Source organism: Rhipicephalus microplus, chromosome 6 (assembly GCF_043290135.1).
Source record: "Rhipicephalus microplus isolate Deutch F79 chromosome 6, USDA_Rmic, whole genome shotgun sequence".
Taxonomy (NCBI): Eukaryota; Metazoa; Arthropoda; class Arachnida; order Ixodida; family Ixodidae; genus Rhipicephalus; species Rhipicephalus microplus.
The window spans coordinates 176,368,127-176,385,682 of NC_134705.1; the positions used below are offsets into that span (position 1 = coordinate 176,368,127).

Consider the following 17,556-nt stretch of genomic DNA (forward strand, 5'->3'; position numbering starts at 1 on the left):
GAAAGTAACAACAGACCCTCTTCAATGATAAAAAAAAAATAGAAGGTAGGCGAAAGGGGATGCGAAAGCGTCTTGAGATGTTTATACTTTTCACTTGTTTGTTGCGTTTGGTGTTCAGTTTTCCCCCGCACCACGCAGGCCCACTTTGCTTGATGAGGAGGAAAGCAGAGGAGGGTAAGAGAGGAGTGAGAAAGGGGCAGGTGTTGGAAGAGTAAGAGCCATGAAAAAAAGGTGTAGGGATGCCGGACCGTGTGGGGAGAAAAACGACCCTATTCTTGAGAAAAACAGTTATAAAAAAACATACGAATGATTTTCGCTAAGCTCCGTACACATTGTACACGTCTTTCCTTCTTTCTTTCCTCCTCCTTCCCCGAACTGACCAGTGTCCAGTCAATGTATCGGTTAGAAGGGCTGCATTCTTTTTTTGTGTTGTCGGCACGTAGCGTGGCGGTCAGCACGGGCTCACAAACAGTGTTAGAACGGACCGCGAAGGGTCGGCCTTTTCGAAAACCCACCGATCGAGGAGTAGGAGTAGCGGCAACAACGGACGACGCCGACAGGACGGAGTGCCGACGGAGGGCAGCGGCAATGTCGTGCCTCTGCGCCGCCCCTGCCGTGCACCACTTCGTCCAGCAACGCGTTACGTCGTTGACGGCCAAGTCAACGGAATTCTGGCGAGACTCGGCGGCGCCGCATCTTACGTCACGTAAGTTGAATTTTGATTGATGTGTAGGGTTTAACGTCCCAAAACCACCATATGATTATGAGAGACGCCGTATAGTGGAGGGCTCCGGAAATTTCGGCCACCTGCAGGGGTTCTTTAACGTGCGCCCACATCTGAGCACACGGGCCTACAACGATTCCGCCTCCATCGGAAATGCAGCCGCCGCAGCCGGGATTCGAACCCGCGACCTGCGGGTACGTAAATTGTATTTTCATGCCGCCACGCGATTGCATCATATTTTTTTTGTTTAGGGAAATAATAAAGGAAAGAGTTGTTTACGGAATTTCTTGGCGACGGCTAGCCCTTTCCACTAAATTGTTAGAATATAAATAAAAAATAAGAAAGAAAAAGGACTGAATTACTTATAAACAGTCCGGCATTTGGCGGGTCCAAAAGTGCTCGTTTTTTTACGTGTAAAAATAATAGTTACTGGTAGTTTTACGTCGCAAACCCACGATAAGATCACGAGAGACGCCGTCGTGGAGAGATTCGGGCAGGACGACCACCTGGGTGGGGTTCTTTTGACGTGCACCTAAATCGAAGCACACACGGGCCTCAATCGTTCTCGCCTCCACCGAAAATGCAGACGGGATTCGATCCCGCGACCTCCCGGTGAGCGCTTGAGTACCATAACAGCTATAGACCACCGTGGCTTGTACTTAGAGAACAAAAAACGAGAAAGATTAAGGAAGAAAAATAATCATATAGCCCAGCGTTTGGTTAGTTCGAAAATTCTCTTTATTGCAGCACACGTACAATTATGGTGCACCCTTATGCAGAAAGGTAGCCCGCTCAGTTCTGATCACCAGTATTCGTGTCTTTAAAAAAAAAACGTCGATAAATTTCATTGCTTTTTTGATTTATGCTTGATGGCGATCGGCTTATGTTTTTATTTAGTGAGAATGTTCCGACCGAGTCCAGTATAAGAGCATGGAGTACGTCGCTGCCGCTGTGTGACCTGCTTCAATTAAACTAGCACCTGGTTAGAACACGGCCTTTAAGGTTTTGTAAGATTTTATTCCAGTGTTCTAGAATCCTTCTAGAACACTGTAGATTTTATGCAAGGTTTTGCGGCTGTGACATTTATAAGCGTTGTTGCGAGAATAAATTAAAGCAAGTTCTTAGCCAGCGTCAGTGCACGTCTTTTTTTGTTTTTGTTTTTATTGTCGTCGTTGTTCGTCCTGGCTACCCCTGAAGTTTGCACCTTGAATGCGATGCGCTCGGCACAGACGAGCAAGATAACGCACATCCTCGTCATCGTGGCCGCACGAACATGTCGACGACGGCGCACGCGGAATTCGGAATGAAAAGCTATTTTCGAACGCTGTTCCGAGTCGTATAAGCGATGCATGTAAGCGTACTCTACGTAGGTCGTTGGTGCTGAGGGTCTCTATATAGTTGGCACTCGGTAATAATATCTGGCGTTTAACGTACCAAACCACGGTACGATTCTGACGGACGCCGTAGTGGAGGACTCCGAAAGTTTCGACCGCATGGTGTTCTGCTTAGAAAAAAAATTCATTTACAGTATGTACAGAACACAAAGGCTTCATAGCATTCCAGTAACAGGGCACGTGCACTTCGGCACATCTATGTATCATGACCGTCATCACTACGTTGCAGTGAAGACATTATTGCTCTAATATACACGACTATGTTGGCATACATGTACACAAACCCTCCATGCGATATCATGATACGATGGCATATAACGACACAATAGATGCAATGGAACACGATTTGTAACACATGAAATCATATATAACAACTCAACGGGCGCTGCTTTGCACCAAGTCGGTCGACAAATGAGTTTAGCGATCCCGGAGGCTTGTGAATCGAACCCGCGACCTATGAGTCAGCAGCCCAGCGCCGCAACCATTATTACATTACCGCGACGGACATGGCACTCAAGGTCAGGGTAAACAGCGTATACAAGATTGACTCCTTTACGCTGCCTGTGAATTAAATGGGCAAACGCAGTACGCGTAATACGCGGCGTATGTCGCATTGCAGAATTGCCACAGAAACTAATTGCACTATCCGATGTTATGAAGAATCAGCGTCCACAGTCTTGTGCGCGCTCCTGCACAAGTGGCCCCACGACTCGTGCCCCTTGTTCGCGGGCACGAGTCAGTGTGGGATGGATCTGCGTAAGAAGAAGAAGAAGGCGCGTTGGCGGATGAACAGTTTTTTTTTTTTTTTGGAACGCTCTATAGCGGACTCTTCCATTTTTCGCACATAATATTCAGGGCACATGTTCATCCATAATAAACTAGTCTTTGGTGTTTCTTCTCTTGGACCCGTTACTATGTGCGAAGAAAACGGCTGTGAGTATAATCAGTTTAATGACGAGCGGCTTTTTCCAACTCCTCCGCCGTTTCATTTCCTTCGATTTCGCGCCGAGTGTGTACTTACATTTCCTTTTTTTTTTTGCTATGTTTACCCGTTTTCTTAAAAGAGTACCGACAAATTTTTAACATTTGCGGGTTGTTTCTCTAAGTTAAAACAGTCATCCCAGGCGAATGCATATAAGACTGGTGTGTGTGTGTCTGTGTGTGTGTGTGTCTGTGTGTGTGCGTGTGCGTGCGTGCGTGCGTGTGTGTGTGTGAGCGCGTGTGTGTGAGCGCGCGTGTGTGTGTGTGAGCGCGTGTGGGGGGGGGGGGGGGGGGGCGTGCGCGTCCGTGTTCTGGAGACGTCAGAAGTCATGACACTTCTTGAAAATGCTCTGTCCGACAAAGGTTGGAAGGTCGCAATTTTTTTTTTTTTTGCCGCAACAAAAGCTCCTTTGAATGCTGTCTTCTATTTCCGCATTTCGTTTTTTCAATGTTTTTTTTTCTCGCATTTCACAAGACAGGAGGGTCCTCCGAAAATATATACACACATGCTGTCGACCTGCAATACAGAAAGGTGAAAAATAAAAAAAAGGAAAGTGCGCGCGTACGAGAATCGAAAGTTACACAATAGGTTACAGGGACATTTTCAAAGCCGCTCGTGCCGTATGCGATACACACGGGCGCCATCGAAGGCAGTCCCAAGAGGTGCCCGCTTAAATGGCGATTCCTGCTGCGAGCGACCCCCGACACGCAGGCTTGGCCACGTCGCGAGTTGCACAACATACGTATTGTCCGCATTCGCTCGGCTGCCGCATGCGGCTATCCCGTCTCTTCGCGTGGGAGGGGCCCAAGCCAACACCGCACCTTCACTTTTTTTTGCTTGTTTGCAGGGTATACCTCAGTGTTGGAATGTACATGAACAAAAAATATTTAAAAATGTCACTTGAGCGCTCCTGTAACGAACGATTTTGTTACAAGGCTTCCCGTTTCGGCTCTCGTATGAGGAAGCCAGAAACGTCCGTCACATTTTCAGTAGTGTCAGAACCGGTTGGTTAGGCATATATCGAAGCATATTGTTGTTGTTTTGGTCGAGACATCACTCTGCAATAAATAACATCATCATCCTCATCTTCAGCCTGACAACGCCCTCTGTAGAACAAAGACAGCTCCTATGTTTCACAAATCAACCCGGTCGTGTGCATTTTGTTGCCACGCTAGACTCGCAAACTTCTCAATTTTATTGTTTTGATTGATACATCACCCTCCAATTAATGCATAACCACCATCGCCCTTTTTATGTCCACTGTATTATTATTATTATTATTATTATTATTATTATTATTATTATTATTATTATTATTAAGGCATGCATTGCGAAGTGATTACACGGTGCGTTCTTGTTAGCTCGGTTTCGCCGAATAAAAACGCGTATTTTTTAATGCACATTAAAATTTTTGTACTTTAAGCAGTCCCATTGTGCCAGAATGGGAAATACAGCATGTTTGTAGGTTTTCTTGCTTGTTATTTCACCTCGTTTATTAAGTGATTACGTCGCACAACTCTTTCGAATAAGTCGGGATTTTGTCATCCGTTTTTCAAATACTGCTATGTGGTGGTCAGTTAGTGCAACAATAAAAGCAACTCCTATGATGGAAATAGTCGGCTCGGAAAAATCGGCAATGCTCGAAATCTCTTCCTTCTAGCGATTTCACGGCGCAGTCCCCTACTTGCGCTTATAGCAATTCTTTATAAAACACACACACACACACACACACACACACACACACACACACACACACACACACACACGCGCGCGTGTGTGTGTGTGTGTGTGCGTGTGTGTGTGTGTGTTGATTGATTTGTGGGGTTTAACGTCCCAAAACCACCATTTGATTATGAGAGACGCCGTAGTGGAGGGCTCCGGAAATTTCGACCACCTGGGGTTCTTTAACGTGCACCCAAATCTGAGCACACGGGCCTACAACATTTCCGCCTCCATCGGAAATGCAGCCGGGATTCGAGCCCGAGACCTGCGGGTCAGCAGCCGAGTGCCTTAGCCACTAGACACGCAGCGCAATTTTAGAAAAGAGGAACGGCTTCACGCGAAGCAAAGCTGGTGCATATTGTTCCCAGTGTGCTGTAGTAGCCGCTGCTACATTTTTTTGTTAATGACAATAAATCATTAGCCATATTTGTAACTCAAAAAGTACTCGCGTAATTATCAATATGTCCATGAGGCAGATGTCCGCATGTTGAAACGATATCTGTCCGTGCTATTTTCAAGAACGTACTAATTGCGCGCTCATTTTTTTTCGTTAATAAAGAAATCACGCGAAATACGAAAAAAAATAACACGCGATTAGACCACAGCACGAATCATAAATAAGCGCCCTCAAACAAGCTCACTTTGAGATAGCCAGTAGCAATGAACAGAACAGAACAGAACAGAACAGAAGGTTTTATTGTGCTAAATGAAGAAGAATACATGTGCATGATATACAGAAAGAGGTCCCATAGTCAGAGACTGCAAGGGGACCTCTTGTACAATGTAGAATTGAGAATGATTGTGATGTACATAGCAGGGAGACAGAGCTACAGTAAAATGCAATTGAAACAAATAAAGTAAGAATATACCCTTGTAATCTCACAGAAACAATTTAAAAGTAAGAATAACGCGCTAACTTCAATGACAAACGATTACAGAACACAATTCACAATGAACAGGAATCAATTAAGAAACAATGAAGGAAACGTATAGAAAGAAAAAAAAAAGATACGGATCGCGCTATCAGCCATTTTCCGTCCGAAGAAACGCGCCCCCTTGATCTTACACAGTCAGGCTGTAATCGCTCTAATCAGAACAGTGATACGGCCGCGAACAGTTGAACGCGAGATGCGAATGGTGATAGCGACGTGCACTGAAGCGGATGCATGACATCCCTATACAAAACTAACACATGTTATTGGCACCCGACCCGTATAGCATTGCCAATGCGCAAAACGCTGTCTTTGGCAACGGAAAAGAGGCGAAGCGGTTGCTTCCAGTGAGATCATTTGAGGACGCTGCTGTCTTTCGCGGGTGTGAGTGCAGTCACGGGTTAATTTTTCATATTTCGCGGGCTTTTTTTACTCGCAGAAAAAAAAAAACTGGCACGTGATTAATATATCGTTAGAAGTAGCACGGACAGATGTCATTTCAAAATGAGCACATCTACCTCGTTGACATTTCGATAATTAGGCGAGTACTTTCTGAGTTACAAGTATTAATATGACTAATTGATTGATTATCATTAACGAAAAAAAATAGTAGCGGCTACTACAGTACACTGGAAACAATATGAACCAGCTTTGCTTCGCGTAATGCCGTAATTAGCCCCCCCCCCCTTTTTTTTAAATTGTACTGCGAGATAATAGGGACGTCTTTATACACTATGACAGTGCCGTTATGCGTTGATTGTAGCGCGATGCTAAAGCGTTAAAGCCGCGCGAATTGCTGGAGGCGTGCGGCAACGTGATGAGATCATTACAGCGGCAAATACAGGTGTTGCAGAATAAAAGAGCAACGTGGAGACGTAGAACGTTACGATCTTTTTTTTTTTCGTATCTACGGCAAGCCGGCATTGCTAATAGATAGTGAAAGGTTGTTTATATAGGAAAAAATCATTTTGCCGGTGTGTATGCAACCGCTGGCATGCTCTCACGCTCTGTTTAGGGATAGGAAACGGCAATGCAATGTTCAATAAGAAAGGGGAAAATTATACAGAAAGAAATATAAACAAATATGAGACGCGCAAGTGAACCTGAGCCAAATATTCACCCCCTATGACATCAGGTTTGTTTAGGCTCATATGGGCCTTTATGGAATCATATAGAGCCATCAGGTCTATATCAAATAGACAATCATTAAAGCTTTCCGACTATAGGCCAATTTTTGAGAGGAAGTGTGAGCAGCGACTCCAAAACGAGTCGCTCTTTTGAAGGACTGGACACCATTAATAATATGCACGCGTAACGTTAAATGATCTTTGAAGCGTGGAGGTTTGGGCTAGTTGGTATATGGCATGACGATTGTTATAGCGCGAGAACAGAACGACGACAAAGGGACAAGAAGAAGACAAGCGCTCGTCTACTTCCTGTCCCTTTGTCGCCGTTCTGTTCTCGCGCTATGACAATCGTCGTTAAATGACCGAGGCAAATCACGTTCGTTTTTGACTCGAACAATCATCTCTCGTCGTGCACCACACGGGGCATTCAATTATTATGCACGCGGCCCACTGGCTACCACAGTTATCACAGTATGCGGATTAATGGATAAGCATATACACATTCATACGATGGAAAACATTATCTGATGTATTGTACAAACTCCTCGAGCTTGGCGTACATAACACGCTAGAAGAGATCGCCGAAGCTCAGGAACGTGTGCAATTGACCCGACTCACTACAACCAAGGCGGGCCGCCATATTCTGCGCGAGCTCGGCTTCTTCTCCTCGAGGGCCAGGGACCCCCCAGAGTTGACTAATTCCCCGTGAAATCCGCGACCTTATTACGATCGCTCCCATACCACGAAATGTACACCCCGAATACAACAGAGGCAGGCGCCTTGCGCGGGCGACCGCCATTCTCAAGCGCATAGACATGGAAGCGGACAACGTCTCGTTTGTGGACGCCGCTGCCTATCGCAACAACCAAGCCTTTGCCGCGGTCGCGGTATCATCCGCGCAGCAGACTCTTAACTCAGCCACAATCCTCACCCGAAACCCCGAAGTAGCGGAGCAAGTAGCTATAGCTATAGCTATGCTCGACAGCAAACGGGAATTCATCTACAGCGACTCCAGGCCGGCCATCAAAGCCTTCGAACGCGGAGTCATCTCCGACCAGGCGTTACGTATCCTGCGCAATGTGGACCCGAGTGCCCTGAAGCACCACACTGTCATCTGGTTCCCCGCCCATCTCGGTCAGGTGCCGGGTGCCCTATCCAACCTCAACGAGATCGCCCATGATGCAGCGCGCGCACTTACCGACCGCACTGCCACAGGGCAACCTCATCTTCCTGGGTTGGGTACCAATCGGGATGCACCAATTACGTACAATGAAATTACAAAGCACTTTTACTTGGAACGCCGCATTTTTCCACCGCCACATCCGAAACTTAACCGACCGCAGGCATTAACCCTACGCCTATTACAGACACACACGTACCCAAACCTTGCCACGCTTCACGTTTATTATCCCGATGCATACCCCAGCGACACATGCCCATCATGTGGACACACAGCGACACTCGCACACGTGCTCTGGGAGTGTAGAACAACTCCTCCCGACTCTATACCTCAAGCAAGTGGGAGAGGTCCCTCAGGATAGGGTGCCTTGATGCCCGCGCGCTCCGCTGAGGGTGAGGACAGCCGCGTCGTCTGCTACGACGGCCGCCATTACGGCTCCTGCCGTAGTGGGGCAGCATGCGAAGCGCATTACCGCTTGCGGTGCTCGCGTATGGTAGGAAAGAAGTACTCGTTGGCGAGCTTTTTTTTTTTGTGCAACTTGGACACCTCTTAGTGCTGTTGTTGCCTAATTGTTAAATGGAACAACGCACGTCATACAAACTGGTGGCCTGTGCTTGTACAATGCGCCAGGGGCTGACATAGACTGAATGAAATGAGCCACGAACTCCCACACCAGAAATATTCGCGTTAAACCGTTGTCGTCGTTAAGACGGAGGGGCGCATGAACTTTTATTACTGCGCTTGCTGAAAGGAATGCAATATTTGGGTCTTTGTGAATCAGCCGAATAGCAAAGGCAGGAATCGCTGTACTTTATATACTTGCGTGTGTGTGTATATAACACACACACACACACACACACACACACACGCACGCACACGCACACACACACACACACACATTATCTGACATTCGGTACCACCTTCCCCTGCCTCACCATTTCATGCACTGTGCAGGCAGCATACCCGAGAGTAACATGCTTTACCAGTGTACCTTTATGAAACGACACCCACGATTTCAGTGAACAGGCCATTTATTTGTGCGCCTTAATGCTGCGTTGTCACACTAGTGAAAATCAAAGTCAGATACAAGACAAACCAAATGCAGTACGAAATGAAATGTTTAAAAATAAAAAATGCAAGAGTCAAAAGCGTGCCCACGTGAGCCGAAACCTTTTAAGCATACAGCTTATCTTGGCGTGTCCATTTCTCATGAGAGGTTGACGCCGGCACATGTTTTGCTTGCATGTCCATTGCAACTCCCGACTGGAACCTGCCGAAGGTGAATGCGCAGCCTTATTCTTGCGTACCTCTCTGTGAGCAGTCGGTATATACTGTCCTCGTGCTCCGCGCATACACACAAGCTGCGGCGGTGCACCTTGTTTAGGTATGCGGTGAGTGAACGAAGCGGCGACTTCATCGTGACTACTTTGTCCGTGCACCAAGAGTTTATGGCAGCAAAATGCTCCTCATAGTCTATCAAGGCTTTCATAACTCCCTTGCTGGGGTAGATGAGGTTGCCTCCATCTGAAACGTACTCTTTCAGTGCTGTCAGCGAAGCATGCTCGTCGTTGGCAGTTCCAAGGAGAGCATCTTTGCATTTTGCGCACTTCACAGATGTCAAAATTCCCTTCAAAATAAATCCTCCTAGGTAAAAGAGAATACTGCATTCTGTGGACGACAATCCTTCGATGAACAAAATCTCTGAATCATCGATTTCTTGAGCTTCCTTCTCGACGCAGGCTTCCTTCCCCTGGGATAGCAGGTGCACCAGGTACTCCCTGTCATCAAGCTCGTAGCTGGTCGTCCTCGGTGTATGCAAAAATTGGCTTACGCTCACCAGTCTCAGAGCGCACTTGAGATCGTAGGCATTGGGAACCGGCTTCATAAGCCGCACCACAGAAAAGAGGTTCTCTAAGCAGTCCTGCAGGAGCCTGCTCGTAAGAAAAAACTCATAGCCTTCGTCTCCTAAAAGAACGTCTTGGAGGCGAAGTACAACTGTAGTTGATATGAGTACACCTGCTTGCGACGGTTTCCAATGGGATGTGGCACCCATTTTCATAGTTCTGATGGTTTCTATTGCTGTGTGTAATGTATCTAGGGCTTCGGAGTACTTAGCCCTACTTCTCCGACTCAGGGCCAGTGTTGGATGCCGCGAAGACATCAGTGCATACCATTTTGAAATCAGCTCCATGAACCAAGCTGTTGTTTCTGCTTCCTGTTTAAGAACTCCTTCCTTTATAAGGAATCTGATAGCTGGGGGAGCTTCCCGAAAAAGTTGTACAGCGACACCAACCTTCATTTTGGTGAAGTGGCCTGCGCTGGTGTGCATTTCGGATAAGTTTGGGGCTACCTTCAGTTCTCTTTTAGAATCTTCTTCGAGCACAGCCTGAACATATTCCAAGTTGACTTGTGAAGAAGGCAGGCCATGTTTGGCAACTGTGGCCTCACTCAACGTGAAAACTTCTGAGCTCAAGAGCTGGCCTCTGAGGTTCTTCAAGACGTGAGCCGGATCAGCAATGAAAAAAAGTTCCTTCCCGTCCATGCACGGATGAGGTATGGAGCACACCGTGGAAGAATCTCTGTGACTGGAAAAGGCGAATTCCCTCCACATTGTGCGGTTTGCCGAGCCCATGTCACATGTGATTGCGTGAACTCTCAGATATATTTGACTGCACAGCTGTACTAGTTCCAACACATAGTTTTTCAGCAAGCCGCCATCGATGTTTCTTCCGGTAAATTCATATGCAATCACCTGCTTCCATCGCTGGTTAAGTCCGCCCAACATAAATACCAGAGCATGAACCGCAGGCTCTTCAGGCTTCGGAGGAAGAGTTATTCCTCCGAGAAGTGCGTCTTCAGCCCGATCTAGCTCAAACCCCGGCACTATCTCCATTTCATCCAAAAAAAGGACGCAGTCCTTTTCTACATCCTCCATGGTCTCGGCTTTGCATTTCATAACGTCTATCACTTCGTGAAGAACGCCTGGGAGAAACTTCAAATTTTGAATCCTCCGTGCGAGCGTTCTTTTGGATGGGAGAGGATATCCCATTTTTCTCAAAGTTTCATATCCGGTTGTTCCACAAGCAAACTTAATTTGAAGGCCTTGCTTGACAGTGTGCGGAGACCAAGAGTTCCCCAAGCTGCTGCTCCTTGAGAGAGCGCGTACTTGATCGTCGTTGAGAAATTTCATATTTTGCGAAATATTTGTTGCCTCAGTCTCGAGTTTTTGCACTTTTTTCTTGAGACCACTAATGGTGTTCTTGGCTGTGTCATGATGTTGCTGAAGTTCAGAGTACTTTCTTGTAAGGTCAGCAAGCTTCTTCTTCAGTTCTGCTGATTCTGCAGTAGAATTTGATGTCTCACCAGCCGCTGCATTAACTTCTCTTGAATCTGCATCACTAGTGTTCGCTGACAGTTCAACAACGGCGTCGTCAACTTCCATGGTGTCGTGCCCATAACACGATGTTCCTTGCCGTGTAGATTCAGGAACGGCGTGGTTTTGTGGGGTCTCTAGGGTAGTTTTAACTGCAGCTGGATATTGACGCAGACCAGGAGGAGATTTGTTGGTCTCGTTGCTGGAGGGTGCAGGCACAGTTCTTTCTTTTGGTGGCTTTCGTTCCTTAGGCAGTGCTGCAAGCAGAAATGTATGTATTCATGAACATATTCAAGCAATGCCAGTTCATGTCTAGCTTGTTAATTTTACAAATGTAACACATGCAGCAGATACCGGCTTAGTTATTGACGTGAGGAAGACACTTGTCCTTCCCCCGCCCTTTCCACAAGGGATAGGGGAAGGTCTTAAAATACCATAATTAAATTGTGCTCAAAATTTCTCCCCACAATAAATGGCTCTAATTCAAATTGGAGCTTCATATGCCAGAGCTACACGTGTGCGCCGTTGTGGAGGGCTCAACTGACATTCGCTCCCTATGCAGTTTATTGATTATTTGATTGTAGGGCTTAACACGCCAACGCAACGCAGGTAATGAGGCGCACTGTAGTGGGGGCTCGTGCATCGTGGATCTCGTATACATAATGGTTTCCGTTTTCCCCCTTTGTAAATAACATAGCCACTGCACCTGACATCCTAGCAGTACACGACCGTGTGCTAAGTAGCGGAAAACTGTTGTGCAGTGGGTCATGCCTGTAAACACTGAAATCCAGACGTATATACAGTCATGACCAAAAAATGCAAACAAGAAATATAAACCACAACACTCAAGTATCGCAATTTTTTTTTACATGCAAGTCAAAGTGATGCAACGTAATCACAAAAACAAAGTTGGGAAATGTAGCTTTCCAAACGCACTAATAGCGTGCCATTATTTGACCGTCTAATATTAGCAGTATTTTTCGATTTTGCGTGGTCTGGTTCACATTTTTGTGTTCGCATTTCCTAGCTTTGTCCGTGACTGCATTTCCAGAATTTATGCACTAATGTGGACGCAGCATATGAGGACCTATTTGGTGTTAGCTTCGTAGAAATCCCAGGTACATAGAGTACTTGCAACTGGTGCTGCTTTATGTAATGCAAGAAAAAAGTTCAATCTTACGTTTGAATGTGAACAAAGTTGGGACGGCATTTGGTTTCAACTTCTTCCAGCCATCCGCACGATGTTGCTCATAGTTGTTCTCTTCAAAGTGAGCCTGCAAATAAAACCAGAATTGGAAATTAACACACTGGCAGAAGAAAAACGAATGTCTGTCATTGTCAATAAACAAGATTTCATGTATGCATTCAGTATGATTCGCAGCAGGAACTAACAGCAACTTTGAAGCACAAAAAGAAAGAAACTAATTGAGCTCACGCGCGCTTTCACGTAAGCCACTTCAGTGAGCGCGATCATAGACCCAGCCTGCTGTTATAATAACCCTTTCAATTTTCGCACTGAAAATCTGTAAGGATTCCTGAATTCATGTGAATAAAATATTAGTCTATTGTGCCGACAAAGGACCAGGTCTGATTTTACAGATTTCGTTCTATCGAAAGCTTTGTACCCAAGCCTCCAAGTTCCCAATGCAATCGAATTTATTTGTCAGGTAAAAATGACAACACTCCGTAACAGCGCTTGTTTTGTTCGTCACTGAAGTGTTCCTGATTCCCAAGTATACATACGACGATACACACAAGGCGGGCAGAAGTCCGGCCTCGTAATATTACGAGTTTTTCGCAGGAACAGCATGTTTATGTTCAAACGGCTTGATTTCACAAGAGGCGTTCAAATTTCGACCGATCAGTGCCAACGCGTGCACGAATAAACATGGGCAGGCCTCGTAAGCGTTGTGAAATCCCCCTACCACGCACCCGAGCCTATGTTAATTCCCTGCGAGGCCATATGCGCGCATTTCACGTCCAATTTCCTCTTATGTGAATTACGTGAACTCTACGTGCCGTACTCTTGAAGTTCGGCAGCAGTCAGGCGCCGTCAGATTTCCGTACTCGCTCGCCGGCACGCGGCCTGAACTCACTCCCCGTTTTCTGCCCTTGCATATAATTTTCTCCCTCCTCCACTTTCTAAATTCTCATCTGTTTAACTACACCTCCTGCGTCCCCATCTCTTGCCTACTTTTCGTTCAGCTCAACTCCGCCAGCACCCGGTCGACGCGTACGCTGTCGGGGCGAGTTGGCGAGCGAGTACGGCAATTTCACGAAGTCTGTCTTCGGGCTGCGAGGCGGACGGTCACGACAGCGGCAGCCGGTCTCGCGAGCAAAATAGCTGCGAAGCGCAGTGCACGAAATTAACAGCCTCGGGTAGGGGGTGGGAAGGATTTCACAACGCTGCTGCCAAGGCAACACTTTCCCGTGCAAGGGCACTGAAACTAGTCGCAATTCCTATGAATGTAGTAGCACACTCGAGGCCCTTGAACCAGCATGAAATGTTATCGACACGGGGGCTTCCGAAGCCCCCGTACTTGACGCATTTTCTTAAAGCGTGATCTTTTAACACGAGCACGCCGCACAGTACCCTGCACGACGTTTGGCTGTCCTGCGTTTACATTGCGCACCTAAATAAAAAACAACGGCGCCCTAAATAATGCTGACCAGTCAGAATACGACGCACTAAAAAAAAATGTTTACTTACGCTGCATACGTGCGACGTATTAGTCGGTTGCCACTTGTCTCGTTTGATTTTAACGGTCCAAAGAAGCCTTCTTTTTGGGTCTCTTGGAAACCGGTACAACTTCCATCCGTTTCTCGAGTGATTCGAGCACTGCGGCACGCAGCAGCCGGGCATGGTGATGCGGAGATGGGTGCATAAAACTGTAAGGGAATGAACACTGCCCAACAACACCTCACACGCCAAGCACGAACTACCGGCCGGAGGCGCCAAAATGGCGGTCACGCTGGCGCCGAAGCCGAGGCGGCGGCATCTGCCCTTGCAAAAGCTGACACCACTCTAAGCGGGGGCGCGCGCATCGAGGCACTCTACCTCAGGAGCTCACTTCTCGCCGACCAGCATGCCCACGAAGCGGCCGCCAGGTACTCCCTGTCGGTCCCTACGTGGGAGACGCCCGCTACGCGCTAAGCGTGTCCTGCAGGACCGAAATAAAGTTTTTTCATTCCATTCCATGTATTGTAAAAAAATACGCTGCGTTGCGCGAAATCACATTACATGCCCGTCTTTTGTCTCGTAAAATTGGAGTTAAACAGTTCAAATGCGCTTTCTTTGGGGCCTTTGTCCCTATAGGGTTCAGTGACGGAAAAGTTGCCGATGCATTGCAGGAGTTTATTAAAGGTCCAAAAAGATTCAGACTGTCGAGCATATTATTACTACTAAATTAGTTTTTTTTCATATTGATTTATTCATTCATTTATTTATTTATTGTTGCTGAATCCATCTGCCTAATTTTCTATATCCATTATTTCTAATTGTCCATTTCTTGTTTAATTCTTGCCCCTTTTCTCGTTAGTTTAAAAAATGTGAGCTAACAAATTAACCGTATTTCGTCAAACTACCCGGTTCTTGGCAAATCCCCCAGAGTATAGGTGTGTGCCGCAATTTCCAGGCCCTCCCTTCCTCCTCTCTCTTTCTTCCTTCCTTCTTTCCTTTGCCATCTGCGTGAAGCCTTTGCCATCCATGTTGAGGGTCGCTCGTGTATCCATCTACCACGCTGACAAAAAAAAACGAGATATTAAGTATCTGCGCCATTGAAAGTTTCACTTGACAAATCCAAGCACGTGCACGTGTGTTAGGAAAACCTTCTTCCTTTCATCCTCCTTTCCCCTTTGCAGAATACGAGTATATATGCACAGCGAAAACAAACTCAGTTGTTGGCAGTCAGCGCTATACAGTCCTGTTTGCCCTTTCTCGTTTTTTTTTTGTTGTTGTTGTTGTATCGCACTGTTTGGCCAAAACCTTCTCCCCATCATTCTCGAAGGATGCAAATAAATTTTATTTCCCTATCTCTCTCCTCTACGAAGGGGTAACTGTATAAGCCCGTTATGGGGTGCGTATAGCTTTTCACGCATGCCAATTTCATTCGAAGATGATGATGATAGTGTTTCTATGTATGTCCACGTATGAACTAATACACGAGTCATTGTTGGCGGGCAGACGCCTCATATCTCATATCCGGAGCATCTTTTGGGCCATGGTAGAGACGTCTTCTCCGACTGTTCTTTCGTTCTTTTACTTAGGCTGTATATCTTTCCGTCGTGCTTTTTAAAAACAGTTTTCAACCCCGTTGAGAGCGCGGAGAACATACCTGTGAACGTGGACGAGAGCACCTCGTTTTCACAATGGACTGGTCAGAGTGGCACGGCGGGAGGCGCCACTCGGTCAGTTCGGACAGTTCTACGCCTTCCGCGAACACATTAGGGCCAGGTATGCGCACGCAGGTGTCCCCCCCCTCTCCTCCACACGCCCCTCCCCCTAATTTCCCATTTTTCGCACTGAGTTCTGACCGTAAAGATCTCAAGAGGGTGCCGCGAGAAAGGCGGGGGGGGGGGGGGGGGGGGGGGGGGTTGGCGTTGGGGTGAAACATTGCTACCTTTAATGGAGCACCATGAATGGTCTCCGCGAAGCATTGATTGATGTTTTTTTTTTGTACGGAAGCTGCATTTATGCAACATTTCTTTTCCTAACGACTTCCTCTTTTTAAACTCTGAACAAACAAACAAGAAACATACGGCCAGTTTAAGAAAGATATTGGCCAACCCAATGCCTCGAAAGGGAGGAAACACATTTCACGACGCTTGCGGCCGACTGGACTTTCGGGGTACGCAGTGGAAGCTTTCGGGCGATTCGAGGCAGCCAGGTGTATTGCATCCTTACAGAATGCTCTTGTGAGTGTAAAGTAAGCCATAGAAATTACCCGAGGGGCCCAAGGGCAAAGCAAACTGATTAAGAGTTGAACGCAGTGCTGGCATCGGTTCCGCAGATGTTAACTGGGCATATAATTTTTAAAAAATGTTTCAAGAACTATGGTTTCCGTGTTGGACCTATAGTATATATAAAAAGCTGCCAATGTAGAAGGTTTAGCGAGTCGGTGCAGCATACCTGTCTGTTTCCTTCTTCAGGTACATACATACATACATACATACATACATACATACATACATACATACATACATACATACATACATACATACATACATACATACATACATACATACATACATACACGCGCGCGTCAAGCTAACTCGAAGTTAACTTAAGTAAATTACGGTGGCAAAAGGTAGATTAGGATGTCCAGTAGTATGGAATTTGTAACTAAGTACTGTTAGGTTAACTGTAGTCAACAGACTGTTTTCAAGCACACGAACGCCACCAACGGGCGCACAAAGCGTTCATGGGAAGGTATACACAGCAGCAGCCACCACGACGAGCGCGCGCGGTTCTCACGCTTTCCGTTCCTTCCGTGCTATAGCAATTCCTAAATCAAGTGAATTCGGCGAGGTGCAACATATTAGCGTGTGATGCAATGATTAACTATGCTTATAGCTGCGACGGCCGCTCTGCGATTTCCATCTGGCGTTTCCGCATGATACATCTGGACAAGATGAGAAGCTCACAAACGCTTTTTTTTTCTTGCGCAAGTATGCCTATAAGCGGTATAACAAATAAAATAAACATATACAAGTCAGTTTCCTAGATCAAGTCCAAGAGTGGTCTATGCAATTCGCTTATGTATTTGGAATCAACAAACAGGCTGTTTAGCATTATATAGTACCGTATACGTTTGCTGGTAGAACCCGGAACACCGCATCACCGTCTCATGTACCACATGCGCTTATAGCCAAGGAGTGGGTCACGGGTGCAACTTACCCCCCTCCCCCCCCCCCCAAATTTCTGATTTTGCTTGCGTATACACGCACACACAAACGCACGCAGGAACACATTAATTATGGTTGAACAACCCTTTCACCTCGAAAAAAAATTCTAGCTATGCCCCTTATGTTAAATGTATCGCAAGTTGAACACTTTTTAGCATGCTCGATGCGTCCATTACCATAATGATGTTATAGTTATACAGTGCTTAATGCAGGTCTCG

At 46.4% G+C, this 17,556-nt stretch overlaps 2 protein-coding genes across 3 annotated transcripts in view; both read right to left on the reverse strand.

Annotated features, from left to right (window-relative positions):
* LOC142765677 (uncharacterized) overlaps positions 1 to 17,556 on the reverse strand; it is a 114,424-nt gene that overhangs the window by 10,199 nt on the left and 86,669 nt on the right. The window contains exon 24 of one of the 2 annotated variants that reach the window (XM_075867099.1): positions 14,769 to 15,174. The exons of the other annotated variant lie outside the window; for it this stretch is intronic. Coding sequence (XP_075723214.1) covers positions 14,997 to 15,174 — 178 coding nt within the window. The 3' untranslated portion in view covers positions 14,769 to 14,996. Of the gene's footprint in view, positions 1 to 14,768; positions 15,175 to 17,556 lie in introns of those variants that run through there. 2 annotated transcript variants of the gene reach the window in all.
* On the reverse strand, positions 9,167 to 14,401 carry LOC142765676 (uncharacterized). The gene is made up of 3 exons (XM_075867098.1): positions 14,145 to 14,401; positions 12,615 to 12,708; positions 9,167 to 11,691 (listed from the first exon to the last, which is right to left on the reverse strand). The coding sequence occupies exons 1-3, from the start codon at positions 14,295 to 14,297 to the stop codon at positions 9,269 to 9,271; spliced, it is 2,670 nt and encodes an 889-aa protein (XP_075723213.1). The 5' UTR covers positions 14,298 to 14,401; the 3' UTR covers positions 9,167 to 9,268.